This window comes from Archocentrus centrarchus, chromosome 11 (genome assembly GCF_007364275.1).
Source record: "Archocentrus centrarchus isolate MPI-CPG fArcCen1 chromosome 11, fArcCen1, whole genome shotgun sequence".
Lineage (NCBI taxonomy): Eukaryota > Metazoa > Chordata > Actinopteri > Cichliformes > Cichlidae > Archocentrus > Archocentrus centrarchus.
The window spans coordinates 18,883,175-18,899,828 of record NC_044356.1 but is presented as its reverse complement, the minus strand read 5'-3'; the positions used below and the strand labels follow the sequence as shown (position 1 = coordinate 18,899,828).

Here is a 16,654-nt window from a genome sequence, read left to right as displayed (position 1 = left end):
AAGCTGCCAGGGATACCATGGTCTTTAAACCTGGTTTAAAGACCATGGTATCCCTGTTCTTAATTGGCCAGCAAACTCGCCTGACCTTAACCCCATAGAAAATCTATGGGGTATTATGTAGAGGAAGATGCGATACGCCAGACCCAACAATTCAGAAGAGCTGAAGGCCACTATCAGAGCAACCTGGACTCTCATAACACCTGAGCAGTACCACAGACTGATCGACTCCATGCCACGCCGCATTGCTGCAGTAATTGTCAGTTATAATCATCAAAATTAAAGAAATATATCAGTCTGTGTGTAATGAATGAATATAATATATAAGTTTCACTTTTTGAATGGAATTACTGAAATAAATCAACTTTTTCATGATATTCTAATTTTATGACAGCACCTGTATATGCAAATTCAACACCCATGAACTCAACAGATGCAGACAAAAACAGACACTTGCCACAGGATAACTGATCATGTTGTAAAGTGATAATTTGTATGTGATATTGACAGTATTAAAAAAGACAAGCAAGCAAGCAAAAAAAAACAAAAAACAGTTATAACTATAGTTATGCTATATGGATGGAAAGAACACAAATGTTTTGCCTATATGAAATTTGGACAGTGTGACAACAAGTTTACCGATATCATAAGGGCACATCAATTAACGAACTTACGCTACTGTGCAAAAGTCTTGAGCCACTCTTCAGTTATTTATATTTTTCTTTTTTCTTTTTTTAACCCTGTCTTGTCTGGCAGTTCTTGCAATCCTAATCATAATCTGCATGCACTGTTGTGCCAAACACATTTGCTTTTCGACAATTAATTAATGTAATTAATTTATTAATTTCTGTTATTATTCACATGAGTGCATGTGTAATATGGCAATGCAAGAGCTGAATTATATATTTTATTGTTTGTTTCTTTGTTAAGCCACATAACGCTGGCCTATGAGTCACTCAAGCACAAAAAGATACATAACTCAAGGGATGAACCAGTGTTGTGTATGCACCTCAGAGACAACATATGACTTTACAGTTTGTCACTAGCAGTGTGTCACAGAAACACACCATTTGTTCCTATTTCCTTAACTGAATCTACAAAAAATTCCAAAGATAACACAGTTGACAAGTATAAAATAGTAGTTATATTTCATCAAAACATGATTCCCAAAGACCTATTATCTAAAAACGTGGTATATCTCAGCATGGTGTGCAGTGCATCCTTGAAAATTTTAAGGAACTTGGACAAGTGGCATGCCTAAAAACTATCTACAGCAGATGAACAGTATGTCCTTAAAGTCAAGTAAAGTCATGCCCTTAAGAAACAGGGAAAAAAATCCAGCAAAGCCCTGACACAGGACCTGACACAGACCTGGATCTAGCCCTTCAGTTGTCCCATCTACTGTTCACTGAAGCCTCAGAAATGGCCTGAATGGAAGTGTGGTTGTCAAGAAGCCATTCTTAAGGAAGGGAAACAGGGAGAACACACTGAGGTATGCCAGAACTGGAGTGAAAATTCAAATATTTTAATTTTGGTTCAAACTGTTCTCAGTATGTATGGAGGAGATAAATGTCTACAGCCATCTGTAAAACACAGTGAAGGCTCTGTCATAGGTTGTGGCTGCATTTCAGCCAGTGGTGTTGGGGATCTTATCAAAACTGATGGAATTATTAATGCAGATAGGTACCATCAGATTTTGATCCACCATGCAATACCATCGTTGTCATTTTTCAGAATGACAATGATCCCAAATGCACTACCAATGCAGTAAAAGCATACTGGATAGAAAAACACACAACGGAATTAAATAGGATGGAACAAAATGTACAAGATTGGAGCAATGGACCACTATCAGTCATAGATTGGCCTACCCTGAGCCCATAAATAAACAAAGAAATAAAAAAATATATAATAAAAAATTAAGCCTGTCGAAAAACAGGAATGTTTGTAGGATAGAGATTGGGGACTGAGAGAACTTTCAATTAAAGTGCAGACATATTTTACAAAGCAACTTCGTTTTTTTCCTTTTAATTAAACTTAATACAGATCCACATGTTGAACAGAAGTTTCAGAAGATCAGTTTCCGCTGTTGATACATGTGATGACCAATGATGACCAGGCAGAGACAGCGCTCATACGGGAGCGCCTGATATTCGTTCTGGAAAGAGGTTTGACCTCTTATGATCCGGAAGCCAACGCTAGGAGCCGAGCTGTTCCATCGGCGGAGTAAAGATGGCTGACCAAGGCGCCGCAGATCCTGGTAATGACAACAATAATAAACCTGAAACCTCCGAGGGAACTATTATAAAGGTCACAGTGAAAACCCCTAAAGACAAAGAAGAAATCGCCATCGCAGAAGATGCCTCTGTTACTCAGGTTGGTTGGGTTTCGCTGGTGGGGAGCGAGCTGCTGCCTTCATCGCCGTGCTCTAACGTCATGCCTCTGCCCACAACTTCAGCTAGGAAGCTAACGTGTTAGCCTTCTTAGCATTTGTCGTCACTCTTACCGGCAAACCGAGGCTCTGTGGAATTAAAGGGGCTGTGTGTAACGGAAGTATTGCCGCTTAGGTTAACAACTGTTCGGCGATATTAACGTTGGTGACATCCAATCGAGAAATATGACCACACACCAATAGATAGAATTGCGAACCGGTTAGCCTGCTAACGAATAGCAGTTAGCAAGTTAGCTAACACAGCCTGCTAGCCGAGCCATTAGCTAACTATGTAGCCAAACAAGTGTCAGCTGACGCTCTAGCTGTGCCACTGCCACAAGTAAGAACTGATCTAACCGATAGCTAATGTAACTACGGCAGGGGTTTCAGATTTATAATCAGAAACCTTTGCTTTAATTTTCTGTCTCAGCCCAGCGGCTTTAAGGGAAGCTAAAGGCTGCTTTCCCTCTAGAACATTCTCAGTGCTGCCCCTGAGTCATTGGGCTTTCTTGGGAATATGCAGTTTGTCGGTGCCATTGTTGGCTTGGCAACATGGGACAGTGAAAGCATAATGCAAACCTTTTAGCCATAAAGAAAGTAGAATCTCTTCAGCTGTATTTGTTATGGCTGCTGTCATTACTGTTAAGGAGCCATTGAATGCCTGCGCTTTCAGTGTTCTTATATTTGCACACACATGGCCCCGTGTTTGATGGACCCGTTTATATGTACAGATATTAAATTGTTTAAGTTACATTGTGTATATATGCGTTATTACTTATGTTGAGTCCATGCTGGTGCATAGAGGTTGCTAGGCCTCTGTGATACACACAAAAATACTGGGAATGTACCAGGGTAACACCGTACTGAGCCAGGTATCATACTAGTACCTGATGCCTTTTTTTTTTTTTCTTTTTCAATCCATTCCCCATATTGTGACAGGGAAGCAAATTAATATATTTTACAAAAAACTGTTTTGCAGTTTTCTTCAAACATTTAGTCAGAGTAAAATTGATGGATTGGAATGGGTAAACATAACCACTGCTGCTGTAAAAATAAAAGTAAAAGTAAAAGTCTTTCTAGGGCTAATAGCAGTCAAGAAGGCAGATACTGATGTTAGGGTGATTTTTGCTCGAACCTACAATACACATCAAAGTCACTTACTATTAATAGAATAAGAAGGGAAGAACAAACCAAATGCTAATATTAGAAACTAAGTGAATTAGTCAGGGTATTGTAAAAAAGGGAAAGCAAAAGAATAATTCAGAAGAGTCCCAGACAGCAATGAGTTAACATTTGTTTCTATGAGATGAGCTTTGATTACAGCAACTGAAGAAAACCTGCCTTTGATTAGCCTTATGTTGTAATGTAATCTAGTAGATTTAGGGTAAAGATTCCTTACTAACAGTTCTCTACAGCTAATTGGAAAGAGGTTTGTAAGGCAAGCAAGCCACTTGTTGTTGCTCTGGCTCATCTATTATCAAAATTAATATGTAAACAAGTTTATTTTTAAAGCTCAGTGGTCATATGTACAAATTGTCTTTTTTTTTTTAAATTATTTATTTTTTTTAGTGATAATGAAATATTTAACCGAGATGAAACCACACATCCATCCATGTTCTTCCATCCAGTTCAGGATTGTAGAGGGTCTAGAGCCTATCTCAGCTGCAATAGAGCGAGAAATGGGGTACACCCTGGAGAGGTTGCCAGTCTGTAACAGAGAGTGAAAACATTTTCTTTTGAAGTCATTTTCAAAAAGTGGCTAAAGAGTAATGGTAATCTAGTTGATTTAGGGTCCCAGGGTCCCAGCAATAGGATGTTAAGAAAATGCCTGAAAACAGAACCAGATAATAGCAGCACATCAGAGTTAAGCATCGCTTCCTTTATATTATAATTTTCATTTCCACTTTCTGTCTTCATTCCTTCTCTTTTTTTTAAGTACATTTTCTGCCCCACTTCTCATGTTTGTTTATGTGTGTGGGGGGGTTTTCTTGTCTTTAGTTTAAAGAAGAGATCTCGAGGCGGTTCAAAGCCAAGCAGGACCAGTTGGTCCTGATTTTTGCGGGGAAGATCTTGAAAGATGGCGACAGCCTCAGCCAACACGGCATCAAGATGGCCTGACAGTTCACTTAGTCATAAAGACAGCACACAAGTAAGTCAACAAACCATGCTGATTCAACAGAATACTCCTGAAAAAGGCTTCCTTAGTTTGCAACTTCAATCTATTTTGTGCATTTGCAGTTAAGCTTAACTTTAGAGTCTCTAGGCACAATGAATTCACAGCATTATTAAGTTTGTCTTATGCCCAAAAATTGTCTCTGTAGGGCAGCAGATGGTGGCAGCACCTCAGCCTCTAGCTCAACATCCTCTCAAGCAGGCAGTACCTCTACTTCAAGTCCAGGCACCAACCCCTCCGCCACAGCAGGCACTACTGGCTCAGCCCACCACCCACACAGACGCCCAACATACTGAGTGAGTGCAACTATGTGTAATTATATAGAGGCAAACACCTTTTGTTGTTTGAGTGGTGCAGCATGTTTAACTAGCACTCACCAACCTTTCCTCCTTCAGCTGGGTTCGGTGACCTGGCTAGTCTAGCTGGACTGGGGATGGGCTCGGCTAACTTCATGGAGCTGCAGCAGCAGATGCAGAGGCAGCTCATGTCCAACCCGGAGATGCTTTCTCAAATTATGGAGAACCCATTGGTACAGAACATGATGTCAAATCCAGACCTGATGAGACAGATGATTATGGCTAATCCTCAGATGCAACAGTTGATGGAACGCAACCCTGAATATCCCACATGCTCAACAACCCTGAGCTCATGAGACAGGTAAACAAAATGAGGAGGGACTGAGTGACACTTAGGTAGTACAAAATATGATTACATTAAGTTTCCACTACATTTTTCTTTTTTTTAGAGTTTGACTAGCTCTGTTTAAAAGTAGACAGTGATTCACTTACTTCCTTTCTCATTCTTACACCTCCCAGACCATGGAGCTGGCCAGAAACCCAGCCATGATGCAAGAAATGATGCGCAACCAGGACCGGGCTTTGAGCAACTTGGAGAGCATCCCAGGAGGTTATAATGCTTTGCGAAGGATGTACACAGACATCCAGGAGCCCATGTTTAGTGCTGCCAGAGAACAGGTATCTGTGAGGAATGCTTCCTGATGAAATCTTTGTTTTTGTGTACTTATGCTAGTCCTTGTTAAAATTTTCATGCCTTCTATAATATTTATCTTTTTATTGCCAGCATTGCATAGCTAGCTCTATTCTTACTGTTGTTGTTTCCAAATGTGCCTCCCTGTAGTTTGGTAGCAACCCATTCTCAGCCCTAGGCGGGACTTCTGAATCTGGTGCCCAGCCATCACGGACAGAGAACCGAGAGCCCCTGCCCAATCCGTGGGGGCCACCAGCTTCTTCTAACCCATCTGAGAGTGGAGGGGGCAGCACAGGGAGCAGTAGTACCACTGGGGGCACCAACCCTAGTGTGTCCAACCCTCTGGGTATCAATCCCAGCAGTCTGGGAAATGGTAAGCTAGAGCAAGCCAGAATTGGTAAAACTTTCCTAAAACTCTATATTAGGCTATTTATTATGTGTTTATATATATATATATATATATATATATATATATATATATATATCTTTCCTGTTTAAATATAATATATTAGATTATTTTCTTTTTATTTTAGGCATGTTTAACAGTCCAGGCATGCAGAGTCTACTGCAGCAGATCTCTGAAAACCCTCAGCTGATGCAGAACATGCTGTCTGCTCCCTACATGCGCAGCATGATGCAGTCACTGGCTCAAAACCCAGAGTTGGCTTCCCAGGTAAGCTTAAAGACGTATGCATACATACATTTAAACATCCATGTTATGCACGGCCATACAGAAGATTAAAATATTTTCCCAGAACCTGTTCAAAATGTGCATCAGGATTTACAGGCTGGATCATACTGAACAGTTCAGTTTAAATGTATTGTCAGTATCAGGATCTAGTTATACATTGGCATTAGGACAATACAGAGATTATCTATCAATCTCACGTTTGCAGAAAGATATGTGTAAACAACAAGCTTTCAGTTATTTACTTAAGTAAAAATGGCTGACTGTGTGGCAAACCAGAACATGTTTATGATAAATTGCAGCTCAGAGTCACCAAAGAGATATTGTCGAGGGTACAGCATCACTTTGAAAGCTATGCTGAAACATATATATTTAAATATCAACTTTAGTAAGTAAGCAGCATAGTCTGATGTGGAATGACAAATTTACTTGACTATATTTCTTTTCTCTTTACCAGGTTTTGATGAATAACCCCTTGTTTGCTGGAAACCCTCAGCTACAAGAACAGTTTAGAGCTCAGCTACCTGTCTTTCTACAGCAGGTACAGCACATTTGTTTAGTTTAGTACTTCAGTTTTAGATTTGCATGTTTTCTATCAAAGACGGTAACAAAGAGTGATCAGATCTGGTATAAGGTGCAGTGTAGCATAACAAGCCTCATTTCAGGTGTGGAAAACCTTAGTGCTGACATGTATCTACTAAGGGGAGCATGATGAATTACAGTAGTAATTAGTTTGTATTTAGTATCTGATGCAAAGTTAAAAAAACATTAAACACAATGAATGACATGGAAAAAAACATGTATAATTTTTAAAACATGAGAATTTGGCTACAATTATAAATAAAATGATCACTCAGAAGGAAGTGACAAAATGTCTTAACTGCCTGTCTCGCAGTTAACAGACTCCATGTGGGTAACAAACCACAAGACAACAACACACAAGCAGCTCCCTCACAGGTGCTGCTGCTCTTTCCTTTCTGGCACTCAGAAATGTTGGCAAATGTCCAAAAACTTGCTAAATGAATTTGTGTTGTTTGTTCATGTATTTTTTAATAGCTAAAGAGGTAACGATAATCACTCTGAATTAAAGTGATAAGATAAGTAAGTAAGAGGAAAAAAGATTCCCAAATTAAAATAGAATATCAGAAGTATATTGGTTAATTGAGCAGTTTTCACACTTGAGTTTTGGACAGTTTCTGGGATAATTGGGTCTATAAATTTACCAGTTCTTCTTTCTCAACATGTAGCACACAACATTGTCACAAATACACAGCAAGGTGTCTGCTTCAGATGCTTTCACACTACTGGGAATACTTGTGTGGTTTAGTTCAGGGAATGACCTGGACCTAGCATGCAGGAAACGCTAACAGTAAATGCATAGGAATCTTGGCTGTGGTACTTACACAGCAGTACCATTTGGCAGGTTCAAGACTGGAAAATGTCTGATGGGCTTGCATCTGACATTTAGGTTCTTCAATGCACCTCTGTTAGGTGAACAGCACTGCAGTGCATGTGTGAAAATGCCTTTAACACGTCACAGAATTGTTTGATAAATTCACTGATCTTGTTTCTGTTGGGTTGCAGATGCAGAACCCAGAAGCCCTGTCAGTGATGACCAATCCACGGGCCATGCAAGCGCTGATGCAGATACAACAGGGCCTACAGACACTGCAGACAGAAGCACCAGGCCTCATGCCCAGGTATGCTAATACACGATACAAACATGGTGCATTTTTGCATTATGATATTCTTTCAGCTCTCGATTTTTTCTCTCTTCCTAGTTTGATGTCAGGTGGAATTCCAGGAATACCCACAGGAGGGGGCATGCCTACAGAGAACCCTGCTTCCTCACCCAGCAGTGCTGGAACAAACACTGCCCAGCAGCAGCTGATGCAGCAGATGCTCCAGAGTTTGCTGGAGGAGGCGGAGGCGGAAGTGCAACGGTACACACATGCACAGGAATTGCAGTACTGTGGAAAAGTCATGAGCCGTGCTTCTTTGTAGATTTTACTAGGAAAATGGGAAATAGTTACAAGCGTTTTCTTAAAACGTGCAAACGTGCATGGAAATACAGTATAAGAACAGTTTGTTCAATCCTAACAAGCTTAAAACTCCATATTGGTATGACCACCTTTATCTTCAACATAGGCTGAACTCTACTCCAAAAAGTAGATTGATAAGATAACTGGCAGATGTTAGCGTATAACCAGCTATTGTTCAGCCAGCTCGTTCTCAGTTGTCCAGAGACGACAGGGTTGCATGTCTATTCTGCTGACAATGAGTAACTGCAACAATATCGGGAACAAATAAGCATGTTTATGCACACTTTTGTGTGTTAGAGCTTGAGTTGAGGAAGAAGAGGATGAGGTGGAAATGAGGGAGGAGAGAGAGCTGCGGTGGAGGAGGCAGATAGAGACAAGAGGAAGAAAGACTTAATGAGAAAGAGATGATGAAAATATACATATACAAATGTAAAATGGTCATATATAGTTTGAAAGAGCCATTTGTGATCTTTAAATTAAAAGTAACTTAGAAGGTGTGCTACCTACATTACAACGCCAAAAGTATTCGCTCATATACCTTCTCACACACATATTGACTTGGGTGACATCCCACACTTAATCCATGCAGTTATAACAGCTTCAACTCTTCTAGGGAGAGTAACACGATTTGGTAAACCGACAATGTCCATCTCGGGAACTGTATTAAGATAGCAGGGCAACGTGGCACAACCTGGACCCACTCATATGTATTTTTAATGGATTAATTATAAGATTATGAGATTGCATTACTTTGTTGGAAGATGTAATTACACACTAATTAATGTATATTTTTGAGTGCAACATTATTTTTTTCTGTTAAATCTCAAAAAAACGACTGACTTTCAGACCCTGTTTATCTGCTGTAGAAGTTTTTTTTTTTTTTTTTTAGGCCTGCCACTTCTTCTTTGTCCTCCATTTGTCCAGTTCCTCACATTCTTTAAAATAATCTCTGAAAATGGTCAGATACAAGGACTGAACTGAAAAGGAGTAAAAAAGCAGCCAATGTCCAACAATTTCCAATGTCTAACAATACAAGTGAATAAATAAAAAAGAAAAACACAAACAAGAGGAGCCTATAGAAAGTAAGTTTATGAAGTTTATCTTGGAAATCAAATGTGTTTGGCACAACAGTGCATTCAGATCACGATTCTGATTGCAAAAGCTGCCAGACAGGATAGGGGGAAAAAAAAAAAACTGATGTGATGCTGCTGCTGCTTTTTTTTTGTTTTGTTTTGTTTCACATTTCATTCATCTTTCTCTCTGTAGACCCAGACCCCAGAGGTTCGGTTCCAGTCCCAGCTGGACCAGCTCAACGCTATGGGCTTCATCAACCGTGAGGCCAACCTCCAGGCCCTCATTGCTACCGGAGGAGACATCAACGCCGCAATCGAGAGACTTCTGGGCTCACAGCCCTCGTAAAGACATACAGTACCTAGTGACACACAGACACGCGCCTACATACCTAACTCACAAAAAACACCCAGCATCTACAGAGAACCAAAATAAATTTAAGTGTATTGTCCCCAACTTTACGGAATGAACGTGGGCAGGATCTGTAAGTCCCTCACTCTACATCTGTTCTCAAATCATCAGTCCCCATTTCCCGTACTTTCACTTTTTTGCCATCATCCATCCAGATCTCTGTCAAAGAGTGCTGCTGTAGAGTTGGGCTGAACCACTCTTATTGTAAAGGGTATTCTGGTGCAGAGAAAAGGAGTGAAAACCCCTCCTGAAAAAAGGATTCCCTACCATTTTCTTCATACATTGTTTTCTTCACGTAAAACTGGAGTAGAGTGCTACAGGTTAACATTTACATGATACAAATTAAACCCATGTGATGTGATTAGCATCTGGCTGTGTCTAATACATGGCTACTGTGAGGTTTGCTGGTATTTAACTAGCAAATTGATAAATGAAGATTTTCTGATTGCGGTCAGTAAAGCTGAGCGTGAGAAGGAAGGTATCTTGTCGACACAGATGTTCAACCTTATTTACTCCTCCTTTCTTTGTTCTAAAGATTCTACATAATAGTTAATCTTTGCCCAACAGCTTTCACTATTTATTGCGAGCTCTCAATAACATGATGTAAGATGTCATTTGAGAAAAAAGTGCCCACTCACAGGTGCAGTGGGGTTTTTTTTCCCCTCTGAGGCACTGTTGCTGTGCCTGCTGCCCTGTCATCAGTAAATTGCCTCACTCAGTGGTTTATTGAGGACCCTGCCCAACTAACAATTTCACACATCATCCAGAACTTTAGCCGTAATCAGATCTCACGCTGCAGCGTCTCTGAAGTGAAGGGCGCAGTTAGAATGAATACGAATGAAACAACAAGCTTTCCTTTTGTTTTAATCTTATTCTTCATTTTAATTTTTTTTTTGAGGTGCAGTTAGTACCTAGAGGTGATTTGTCACATCAAATAATAATGGAAAAACGAAGTGATGGAAAGGCTTTACAAACCGTTCTGGTACAGTGGCACCGTAAATTTCTCAAATCAAGCCTAGGTTTTATTTTATTTGTTTCTTTTTTTTTTCTTTCTTTTTGAAATTCTCAGCAATGTAGTTGTGGTAACCTTGGCAACTGCTGCTATAGCTTTGCTTTGTCTGTTGACCTCAGCTGAAAAAAAAAAAAATCCATCTCCCAATTGAACATGTTGAAACTAACTTTTAACAGTACTGTACTAAAAAAATAATAAAACATGGTAAAAACAGCCTGCGCGTGTGTCCATTAATTATGAAAATTAATTTATATGAAGTTATTGATCTCTGCTTTTATTTGTTAATGTGAAATTTTGACTGCTGATGTGTTTAAGGTTAAATTCACTTTTGGAAGTTTTTTTCTTTAAACACAGATGGATTATCCTTCAGGTTTTTGTTTTAATATGGTACTAATGAGATGATATTGATTACTTGTTGTTACTGCAAATTGCATAAAGTAATATTATGCATAAAGCTTCCAGTGTAATCCAGGGAATATTTTCATCAGTGATTTTAATTTTGGTAATTAAAACCAGTACCCTACCACTGTAAGGAATTGTCCCTATAAAAATTGAATATTATTTTAAATCTTTGCTATTAGATCAAATTTTATTATTTTCAAAATTATGAATCTTATAATTTGGTAATTCTGATCTTATCCAGTCACAAAGAGCCCATTTATTATAAGATGAATGCATCACTATAACAATGGGACAATATCTTCTCACAAGTCTAAGGTATGTAATATTACCGTGTCAGCCTATATTGTGAGTTTGCCAGTTGTGTTCATTTTGTATTGTTAACTGTGTTCCATTAATCATCACAATCAACATATTCCATGATAATTAGGACACTGGGGGCAATTAAAGCCCTCTGTCTATAAATGTGAGCATCAGGTGGCGAAATGACGACGTGTATTTGCACACAGAACCGGCTTTTAGGTGAGGTCGCACAAATGATCAGAATCAGTGTATGAAAAGAGCAACAGAGGGTGGAGTCTGTCCTGATTACCTGCCAGTGGTTCTACCTGTTCCACCTGCTCTCCTCCCTCCAGGTGTCAGCTGATGAGCGCTCAGGACTGCCTGCCCTCAATCTGAAGCTACCTACTATGCGTAGATAAAGAAGCAAGCGGCTCAACCAGTTCTGTTTTCCATTCTGTTTTCACCTTTGCTCTCTCTCCACACTGGAGAGAGAGACTGAGGACGGAGGCTGTATTTTTTTTTTTCCTGTTTTATTTTTTTAACTCTAGTTTAGGAGCTAATATTTAAAGTGGCTTCAGGATATTTGCTTAGTGAAGCAGGAATCCTTCGCCTCTGAATGCAGCATGGGGTCTGACGATTCGTACAATTTCGTCTTTAAAGGTGAGTCATGTTTGCTTAGGCTGTGATTTGTAGGAAGAGATAAATGCCTTTTTTCTGTGTATTGTTTGTGTATTTGTAGAGTGAAGTTGTCAGGTACAACTCCGTCCATAGCTGCCTGCTGCTATTTCCAAGGAAGTGAAGAGAGCAGGAAAAGGAGGAAGTGAGCGCTTTGTGTCCACTCGGCTGTAAACCATTTAACCTTTGACCTATTGGAGAAACATATAATCTACCATGTCCTGCTTCACCAAGAGCCTTATGTTGTGAGCGTGTGCACTGGCCTTATTAAAATAAACTTCCATTCATTCCAAAGTGAAGTCAGCCACGGGGCAGATGTGCCACGTTTGTGTGATGTCAGAGTGTCGGGTGTCTTCTGAGGGCGAATGTTTGAAGGGATAAAAGATGTGATTCATTTCAGACAGGATCAGTTAACAGTTGGTACTTAATCTAATACTGAATGTTATTTGTATCTAGTTTTGTATTCAAATAAAGGAGTAAGAACAATTTCAATATCTTTTGTGTGTGTTTTGTTTAGTGGTTTTGATTGGTGAGTCCGGTGTAGGGAAGAGCAACCTTTTGTCTCGCTTCACCAAGAACGAGTTCGCCCATGACAGTCGCACCACCATCGGTGTCGAGTTCAGCACGCGGACCGTTCAGTTGGATAACATCACCATCAAAGCTCAAATCTGGGACACAGCGGGCCTGGAGCGCTACAGGGCTATCACCTCAGCGTGGGTACACACACACACACGCATAGACACACCATTTATGCATGAGTAATAGACACAATTGAGGTGGGAATTATGAGATTATCAGTGTTGGCTCACACATGTTTTGCCAGTTTAAGTAACACTGATTGCAGTGTGTGTGTGTAATTAACAGCTGCACCTCTTTCATATACAACACCTATTTTAACACATTGTTTCCACTTTTGAATACAACACCCAGCCCACGTGTGTTTCTCCTCAGGTATTACAGGGGAGCAGTTGGAGCGCTGCTGGTCTATGACATTAGCAAACACTTGACCTACGAGAGTGCAGAGCGATGGCTGAAGGAGCTGTATGACCATGCAGACCCTCACATCGTTGTCATGCTGGTGGGAAACAAAAGTGATCTGGGGAATGTTAGGACTGTACCCACAGATGAAGCCAGAGACTTTGCAGGTAAGTAAAGTCAATGTTGATCAGGCATATTTCTATTTTATTTATTTATATATATATATATAGTATTTTGAATTGTCAGTACTCTAAATTTTGCTCTGTGATAATGTCAACCTTTGTTGACTTTTTTTTTTTTTTTCCCCAACCCCTGGACCAATTCAGAAAAGAAAGGTCTGATGTTTATGGAGACCTCAGCACTGGATTCCACCAATGTTGAAGTATCTTTCAGTGAAGTTCTCACAGGTAAAAGTGTTGAGTAAGAGCATTCACACCCTCACTTTGACTCATTTCTGTTTTGACATGTAGATGCAAGCCCTTCTTTGTCTTCGTTTTCTCCAGCAATCCATAAGAAGGTGGCCAGCAGAGAGGTGACCCGTGGCTCCATCAGTGCTGTGACCCTGTCCCGCCCCCTTGGGCCAAACAGCGAGGCACTGGAGGAGCGCAAAGGCTGCTGCAAGAGCTCCTAACAGACTGCTGCCCCCCCACAAAGATCTGATCTGTCCATACTGAAGTATCATCACGCTTGACTGACATTCAAGCTTAAGTGTGACTTCATACATATAGGAATGGGGCACCTGCTTGACACTGAGCTGTTGGTGTCCAGCAGTGTCAAGCCTCTTTAAATATACCATCTTTACTGTGTATAATTCAGTGAATAAGTGTTGCAAATAGTAATTCACTGTCTTATACATGTTTCTTTTGGTGGCTGATGGGCAATTTCTGCATTAGATGGCATTTTTTTTTTTTCATGTTTTTAGAAATACTTTGTAAAGTTTTATTGGTTTTAGAAAGGAATGCAGAGGGGACATCTTGGAATAAGTTATTTCTGCTTTTCTGTTTGCTTGTAATTATTACAAAGTCATGAAACATCTCCATGAGGCCCAGACTGTGTGGAAATAGGAGAGAAAAGGAGGTGAAAAAAACCCCCAAAATAACATGCTAGCTGGTCAAATTTTAACCAATTTATATGCTGTTACGTTAATCTGTGAAAGTTATTGTTGTTAGAATTACATGAGGAATCATGGAGTCCCAGTCAAAAGATGAAAGAAATGGTGTATTTAATTTAGTCAAGTTGATGGTATTCCATCATTGCACTTGACCAATCACATTGTTATGTTGTCAGATTTGTGACTGTAGTGGGAGAAGTTTGTTTTCAGGACAGAAACACTAAAGCAGAAAGGCTTTCAGAAGTTATGTGAGGCAATAAAAACCACATCAAAGTGAGTGCAAGGAGCCGGTTGTCCTCTTTCAAACCAAACATCACTCTTGATTTGTTAAAGAAACCAATTTTAAACGATTTGAACATTGTGACATTGTGTTATCCCTCTGGAAGCACCTTCAGAAGATGGGTTCACTGTGGTCCTAAAAGAACAGACATGGTCAGCAACATGCTGGATCTGTGCTTTTATGTTTGCACCAAATTTTGACCCATCCAGCAGAAATTGAGACTCATCAGACCAGGCAAAGTTTTTCCAAACTTTTGTTCAGTTTTGGTGAGTTCATGTGAATTTTAGTTGTAGTTTCCTGTTCTTAGCTGACAGGAGTGGCACCGGCTGTGGTCTTCTGCTGCCGTTACCCATCTGCTTTAAGGTTTGAAGTGTTGTGAGTTCAGACATGCTGTTCTGCAGATCTTGGTTGTAAAAAATGGTTATTTGAGTTACTGTTGCCTTCCTATCAGCTTCGAGCAGTCTGGCCATTCTCCTCTGACCTCTGACATCAACAAGGCGTTTTCACCCAGAGAATTGCCGCTCACTGGATATTTTCGCTTTCTCAGTCCATTTTCTGTAAACCACAGAGATGATAGTGTAAGAAAAATCCCAGTCGATCAGTTTCTGAAATACTCAGACCAACCATCTCTCACCAACACCCATACCACATTCAAAGTTACTTAAATCACCTTTCCTCCCCATTCTGATGCTTGGTTTGCATTTCAGCAGGTTGTCAGCTGTGATTGGCTGTCTAGATATTTGTGTTAAACAGTTGAACAGGTGTACCTAATAAAGCAGCTATGTATGTACATGCCATATTGATTATGTCCATCCATTTTCTTCCACTTATCCAGTTCGCAGTTGTGGGAGCCTGGAGCTCATCTCAGGTGTTAAAGTGTAAGAGGCAAGGTACACCCTGGACGGACGGCCAACCGGTCCCAGAGCTAACACACAGACAACCATTTGCACTCACATTCTGTGGTTAATTTATAATTGCCAGTTAACCTAACCACATGTATGTCTTTTGACTCTGGAAGGAAGCTGGAGTGCTTGGAGAGAACATACAAACTCCACACAGAAATCCCGGGACCTCCCTGCAAGGTGATGGTGATAACCACTGTACCACCCATACTGATTGTGATTTGGATAAATCATTACATTTTACACACAGGTTTTGAGTTGAGGTTTAGGTTAAAATGTATTTTTTGCATTTCCCCCAACTAAGCTGTAGAGCAGTGGCATCACAATAATACGATTGGTCAGTTGCACTGATTATGCCAGGGTAGTGTTACTAATGACGTGCCAACAACACCAGCACAAGAGCTGTCAGATCTTGCCCAATGATAGTCCTGAGTTGAAGGTGTTATATCTCTTCTCAGCCTGTAGATGGCAGTGCTGATGTTATAAGTTGAAACTAAAGCCTGAGGGTACTGTAGTGAAATGCATTTGTTCCCACCTCTCATTCATTTAGTAACTCCTACATGTCTCAGACTCCTGTCTCATCTCTTACTATCCATCCCATTTATGCTCATAATATTATGTTAGCAACCTTTGCAGCCTATGAAGTAGGGTATTAATTTACATTTTCCCCAGACTTGGTGATTTTATGTCAGTGTGTTCACACGCAGAAGATCTCCAGCCTATGGATGTAATTGGCACAAGCTGGTATGGCACAACTGAGTGAATATAAATCTACAGCAGTGGTAGTTAATGACATTCTGGACAGATAGTACTCTATCTCTGGCTCACAGATGTGCATGAGGAGCCTTTACTGTGGTATGAGTGTGCGTGTGTGCTGTGTGCATGCTGTGTCCCCGAGCAAGATTTCCCCGCCGGAGATGATTTCGCTACAGTGAAATGACCACAAATGCTTTTATTAAGCTTCTCTCATGAAAATATGATAGGAAGGCTCTACACCAAGCAGTAAATGTTTAATTATACCTTGTGAATGGGGATATTTTATAGGCTGAGGAAAGACATCTGGTGTAATAATCCATGCAGGCTGAGCAAGCTGCACAGGTTGAAAGCCTGGTCACAAAACTTGTAAATCTCGCTTTGTCCTGTGCTTACAAAGAAGGCTTCTTCTTACAAAATCTGTAAAACAAAATTACAGGTTCCCTTATTTTTGTCTTAGGA

General features: G+C 40.2%; 2 protein-coding genes across 2 annotated transcripts; both read left to right on the top strand.

Moving 5' to 3' along the window:
• The first annotated feature begins 2,229 nt into the window (after positions 1 to 2,229).
• On the top strand, positions 2,230 to 11,018 carry LOC115788180 (ubiquilin-4-like). Its single transcript, XM_030741123.1, is given in 15 exon segments — positions 2,230 to 2,373; positions 4,427 to 4,532; positions 4,535 to 4,577; positions 4,750 to 4,862; positions 4,865 to 4,897; positions 4,997 to 5,218; positions 5,221 to 5,258; positions 5,417 to 5,575; positions 5,739 to 5,961; positions 6,122 to 6,261; positions 6,734 to 6,817; positions 7,861 to 7,976; positions 8,058 to 8,182; positions 8,185 to 8,219; positions 9,585 to 11,018. Coding segments are annotated over 15 exon segments (1,734 nt in total). The 3' UTR covers positions 9,738 to 11,018.
• Positions 11,019 to 11,899: 881 nt separating this feature from the next.
• Positions 11,900 to 15,367, top strand: LOC115788000 (ras-related protein Rab-25-like). The gene is made up of 5 exons (XM_030740844.1): positions 11,900 to 12,153; positions 12,686 to 12,881; positions 13,120 to 13,313; positions 13,473 to 13,553; positions 13,650 to 15,367. Exons 1-5 carry the CDS (start codon positions 12,117 to 12,119, stop codon positions 13,775 to 13,777), a joined length of 636 nt encoding a protein of 211 aa, XP_030596704.1. The 5' UTR covers positions 11,900 to 12,116; the 3' UTR covers positions 13,778 to 15,367.
• Positions 15,368 to 16,654: the final 1,287 nt, after the last annotated feature.